Raw genomic sequence first — 6,395 nt, forward strand, 5'->3', positions numbered from 1 at the left:
CTACAGCTGTGGGTGTGGCTTCAGTTCAGGTGGATCACCACCCATCACCACCCACCAGGCAAACCAGGCATACTTAATGAACTGGTGGGCGTGTCCACATAAAAGCATGATTTTAACAAATACTGTACACTTTTTGGAAAAAGTTCTTCCCCCTTATATTGTAATAATACCTGATGATCATGTTTTAGGGTGGAGAAAAATGGTGGCACTCCATCTTTAAATTTTACATGCTTAACAGGTTGACCCCAAAGAAAACGAATACACTACTCTTCATCTGTGTCCCTGACCCAACAGACAGAGCAAGGACTCACATCTTACTCACACCTTCTGAAGAGATATTTATGGGGGCTATTATATTCCACAAATGTAGTTTGTGGAATTCTGTACTAGAATTCTGCTTTGTAGAACTATTTTATCTATTCCTGTTATAAGAATAAACATATTCAAAGACATCAAGCAAGCTCTGTTCTGTTGTATAATCATGTCTACACTGAGCTACTAGCCTATACTGAAGCAAAATGTGGAACAAATATAGAATGAATCAAAGAATCTATGTAATGACCTGTAACTTCCTTGAGAAGAGAGGGGGAAAAAAACAGAATCAATCAAAACCAATGAGCAACATTTCAGTCATTTGTTGAACTCTTTTGTCCTTTGTTGAACTCTGTTGTCTGTTTGAACACTTATCCACATTCTTCGAAAGCCTAACACAATATACAGTATATAACTGCTAGACTGGCTGTCATGTAACCCTTGAAAAAGTTTTGGTCAAATCAACCTTCATGTTCAATTGAAGTTCTGCCCTGAACAATATAAATGATCCTTTCTACAATATACTGTAGGTTTACCGATGCTAAATGCATTAAGAGCCCATCACAATTTAATATGTTGCACAGGAACATAATATTCTTTGAAGGTTTTAATGAAATGTCTTTCAAGTTAAGCTCTCAAAGAAATAAAACACTAACCTTGGCTTGGTTCTAAGCCAAGCATCCACATGGACATCTTCAAAATGCACTGGCAACTTGACAATCGTTAAAACCAATTTCATTTTGACAAATTGACATACTAAAAACAGTGATGCAAGCTGTAAAATTGTGCTACAATTTGTAATCACAGTCATATTCCTGCTAGAGTGCAACACAAATTATCTAAACAACCATTATGTTTTGAATTTGTCAGCCAGAAACATTTTCAATAAATACAATTTCATGAAAACAAAAAAACAGTCATAAAGAACATGCTAGCAAATAAATTAGGTACAGCAATTGTTGCTACAATAAAATATGTTCTTATTTCAAGGCTTTAAGTTACCTCTATTAAAAAGGAGCTAGCTGAAAATTCATAGTTAATCATATGGACTTAACAAAACAAATTTCAAATAAATAAAATTAACATACAACAGCAAAAACATCAAATATCAATGTTATGCGTAGCCCTCTGAATCAATTCGCTATAAAATTGTAGTTTATTCTTCTATGATGAGAAAACAGTGAAGTATAGGCAGTAGGCACAGATGAAAACATGCAGCCGAAAATATGGTATCGCATCTTATTTAAAATAGCTTTCTTTTTTCTTTTTTTTTTAACAGTAGAAGTAAAAATATGTTTCCCTACAGAACCTCATTGGTTCTTGATAGGGCAGAAATATACCGTAGGCCACATGTGTCCATTACACTGAGCTTTCTGTTTAACACAGGCTTTTAGAGTTGCAGTTACTCTACAGTAGTCAAATTGAAGCCAGGCGTACACAACAAAAAAAACTACTTGCTACTAAAGCTACTAAAGCTTTGTTGGTTGTAAAGTGTCTTGAGACAACTTGTTGTGATTTGACACTATAATAAAATTGAATTGAATTGAATTGAAAGCTACTTGTCCATATGTGGGCTGTAAGGCATGCATTAATTGATAAGTTCAACTTAGAAGCCAACAGCCCTATCACAACTGATATTAGATTTTGAAACAGCAGAGGCAAGAAAATGTCATTATAGGCAAGGGTTTGAACTGAAAGCGTGCTTCTAAAACTCACACTGATCTAAAAGTGGATGTACTTCTGCTTCATATTATGTTTAAGTTTGTAGTTGTGCTAGTGTGTTAAATGAGATCACTCTGAGGCTTTGTTCCTCCTCCATTACTGTGAAGTGGCCTTTTCTTGCAGTGCAAACTGGAGCTTCGTCCAAAGTTGGGGATCTCCGCTGCTCAGGGCCTCCGTCAGTAGAACGGTCTGCTCTCTGAGCTGACGCAGCTGGCTTTGAGTGCGCCGGTTCTCTTTAATCAGCTGTTTTGTACGCAGGGTGATCCCCAGCAGACCAGACGTTTTGAGAATATTGTAGGTGTTACTGAAACGCTCTCGTTTGTTGCTTCGCACTGTGAAGACGTCCTGGTGCTCGTCATCTTGCCACCTGTTGGTTACTAGCCCCGATTTAAAGTCACGTGAGACAGACTGAGACAGACACAGCTCCTGGCAGTCAGCTGTCTGTGCTTGAGTGATTGCTGCTTCAACGCTGGAGATGTTTTTGACTGGCCGGTGGCTGGCTGAGCTGTGCAGCCTATAGCCATGGTGGTGCCTCCTGTGGCGCTGTGGACACTTCTTGGGTCTTGAACCTCCTCTCACCGCAAAGGCTCCATGTCGTTTAGATGATGTGCCTTCCCCAGGGTGAGGGGCAATTTTGGGATATGACTTGAGGATGGGTAGGCGGGTCTTGGATTCTTTGTGATTTTCTGAGGCAGCCTTTAGAGAGCTACTGCTGGCATTTGGAACCATAGGTTGAAGAAGGACCACCTGGGACTGCGGTATCATTTCCACAGATGAAGGAAAGCCCCACTGCTTTGCTGCTTGAACCACAGGATCCGTCTAGGGAAACAAAATATGTCTTTGTTTCTCTTGATATAATAAATGCATCAATATACTGTGCAATATCACCCACTGCATTTGACGGCAAATACATATATATAAGTATATAATGCCACAAGTATAATTATTTCTGCTGAACGCAGGTGTGGAGATCATGTTTTTGCCCATGTCTGTTTGACTGTCTACAGCTAATCCTGCAAATAAATACACAAAGCATATTCTTCTAATCAGGACCTTTACGACCAAAATACATAAATTATGATTTAAAAAACACATTTCTTTGATAGTTGATACTCCTACAGATATTGTCCAAAACTCACAAAAAGTGCTACAAGTGATCTATTCAATCATGTCATAAAAGCATCATATACCTTTGTTAATACTTGACAATTATTGGGCGTGAGATGGCCTGTTTTTATATAGCTTTAGTAAAAAGCTAAGTAAAAATATATGATGAGTTACTTTATTACATTTAAGTTGTTTGAACAAACTAAAGATACACACAATAAATTAAAATAAACAAAACTACAGTAAGTAATTCACCATGGTATTATTACTTCATTAGCCCACAAGCTCTTTGAATGTAATGCTAAATACTTTTGCTATCTGAAACGAGTCAGATTTTTTTTGTTAAAATATTAAACCACTAGATTCTGATTGTTCATTGCTATAGTGATCAGTAACAGAGGACTCCCTGTCTCTCCAGCTCAAAACATACAATACATGTTCAGTTGTGTTGCCAATCAGTTGAGAGTACTTTCAATTTCAGTTCCAGTTCCAATTTTGTCTGCTCATTTCTACCTATAAAAAGCTTGTTTGTATACTCCATTATTGTTAACTACTTTCAACCTGGTGTCCCCATTTTGGGCATGCCGTTATAGGCAACGTTTTTTAATTTATTTTCTTTACTGTAAATAGCAGATGTACAAGCTGGAGCTTGTAGATTGGCTATTTTGAAGATAGACAACCACACCAAGGGGTCTAATGAAGTACTGTCACCTCATAAACACATGAAAAAATACAAAACTCCATCTTTAACTATTTCAGAAATGTTGTGAAACTACATAACAGTGCTTAAAGGATTAATTACCACAAAGTATCCAATCACAGTAATGACTCTAATAACACAAATGCGATATTACGATGGGTATTACCTGAATTTTACACATATCTGTAGTTCTGTACTACACTGTACCTGCTTTAAGATGAAGTTATTCAGGATGATCATTGGAGAGTAAGAGCCTCCCATTGTGGCCACCTGGGAGCTGGGCTGGTCCCGGGTCACTGCAGACACGGTTCTCCCCGTGTCTTCAGAATCAGTCAGGTCAACTGCACTCAGATACTCGGAACCGGCATCTGCGGAAGCAGAAGAAAAGCATGGGTCATGGATCGGAGATCTCCCCCTGATGATAGGAACTATAACTTCAATGTATAGTGGCTTGAACAGCCAAGAAGACCTCTGCTGACAAACCCACTGCATTGACAACCTATCCTATTACCATCACATGAAGGACCACTCTAAAGTCTTTGTATTGGTGTTGCGATGCAGTTATTATTTTTATTTTATTTCCAAGTGTCCACCCAGAATTTGGATGTCACCAGACGTATTACGCAGAGATCTCTGATTGTCTGGCAACACAAGAAGACTACAAAGCAAATATTTTTAGTTTTCCTTGACCTACAACATCGAGTTTCGATGTGCACGTGCCATGCCCGTGCGCGTGTGTGTGGGAATAATTATGGTATACCCTCCGAAAGACCCTAGAAAACACACCACTGATCTCGGCTATAACATGAGTACCATGCAAACACAAACAGTAACATACTGTAAATGTGAGCTCTCATGGCTTCTGTGGCTTTTGTAAATGGAAGCAATCACCTAGGGATGATGTGCAACAGCAAAAACATTAAATATCAATGTTATATGGGTAGCCCTCTGAATCAATTCGCTATAAATATAATTTTCTATGCATTTTGTCATTATAATTCAAATATATGTTTTGTTTATACATTTTGTCAGTCACTCATTCAATCAATAACTAAGTAACTGAGACCAACCTGAGTAACCAGAATCTCTATCAGATTCAGGCTTAGATGTTTTCAGGTGTGTTACCATCATGGAGAACAGTCCTCCGTTGACCTCTGGTTTGGTAAAACTGTTCATGTTTGCCTGTTCCAAGAGAGTGGAGAATGAAAGGTTCAAACAAACACATTGACATTGATAATGATAACTCAAATATTATCCACGATCACGATTCTGCAGGTGACACAGATAGGTTTACACATCTTAGTTAATTGTTTATCGACACCCTGTTCCAAATGTACCCATTAAAAACCTAGACATTTAGGCTATATACGTTTTCCACTGCACTGATACAATTATTGTATAGGCCTACATGTAAACTGAGGAGATATATTTAATTATGCACTATGCAGCTATAATAGGATTTTATACCCTTTCGTTTTCCATGAAAATAATATCTTAAACAATAAATAAATAAATGCATCACCATTCATAGGCCCTTTCATGTCGGCTATGTAGGCCTCGTCACATTAAACTGCCACATATCGAGTTTGGGCTTGGATTGACATGACGTTTCGTCAACTTCACAATTCTGAACGGGCCGGCCGGGTTCCTATCTACACATTTCACATCTACACACCGATTCCGATCATGCAAGATTCTGTTAGATCACTTTCATTTCACAAAAATGTAAATGGTAGGCCTATGAAATTAAAGTGAAATATACTTTGACAGAAATCTCGCTAGCCGGTCATCCTCATCCGAGGGAGTTCAAATGAAAATAACGTTTGCTAAACCTCAGACTTGATCAGGACTTCAAATGTGAACGTTGGAGCAAATCAGGTAGCCTACTGTTCCTAGTAAATATTTGCTTTTCATTTTAGGTATATTAAACATAAGGCTTGGCCTGAAGAAAAATCACAATGACAGCATCGCAGGTTCAACGTTAGTTCGCTTCCAATTCCCAACCCAATTCAAATGAAATCGTGTAGGTAAGCTAATTTACTTACATGTACGGGTTTTCGTAGGTCTATTAATAGGTCGACGTACGTCTTACAAATCAAATGTCCATCTACAAAAGCATAAAGCATCCATTAGAAGATGATGACACATTTCAACGCCTGTCCCTCCACTTTACGGCGTGAATGGGTCGCAGGCGTTGCTAGGAGACTGCGTCGTTTTCTTTCATTCGAGCGTTCCGATTGGTTCACGAGCCTGACTTGGAAAACGTGTGCTGTATGGTCGAGTCCAGAGGTCTCATAGCCCGTTCGCGCTGTGATAGGCTTGTTGGTTGTTAGGCAACCTCATTTAGTTTAGCTAAATTAGCTTGACATAAAAATCTAAACTAAATAAAACATTTACTATTGAATATTTATTATGAATGAAACAGCATTGACAAATGTGTAATCTACTTTGTGTACACTACAGCAACAACACTGATTTAAATTATAAAAAATAAAATAAAACTCTGACAACCGACTAACCAATCACAAAGTGACCGTCCTTCTGGGAAATGGGA

At 38.2% G+C, this 6,395-nt stretch overlaps 1 protein-coding gene across 1 annotated transcript; it reads right to left on the reverse strand.

The window, feature by feature from the left end:
- Positions 1-949: 949 nt before the first annotated feature.
- cipca (CLOCK-interacting pacemaker a) lies at positions 950-6,007 on the reverse strand. Its single transcript, XM_080783066.1, has 4 exons — positions 5,887-6,007; positions 4,912-5,023; positions 4,049-4,209; positions 950-2,853 (listed from the first exon to the last, which is right to left on the reverse strand). Exons 1-4 carry the CDS (start codon positions 5,965-5,967, stop codon positions 2,131-2,133), a joined length of 1,077 nt encoding a protein of 358 aa, XP_080639192.1. The 5' UTR covers positions 5,968-6,007; the 3' UTR covers positions 950-2,130.
- Between the last annotated feature and the right edge of the window lie 388 nt (positions 6,008-6,395).

Source organism: Protomyctophum bolini (assembly GCF_963924005.1).
Source record: "Protomyctophum bolini genome assembly, chromosome: 15".
NCBI classification, from domain to species: domain Eukaryota; kingdom Metazoa; phylum Chordata; class Actinopteri; order Myctophiformes; family Myctophidae; genus Protomyctophum; species Protomyctophum bolini.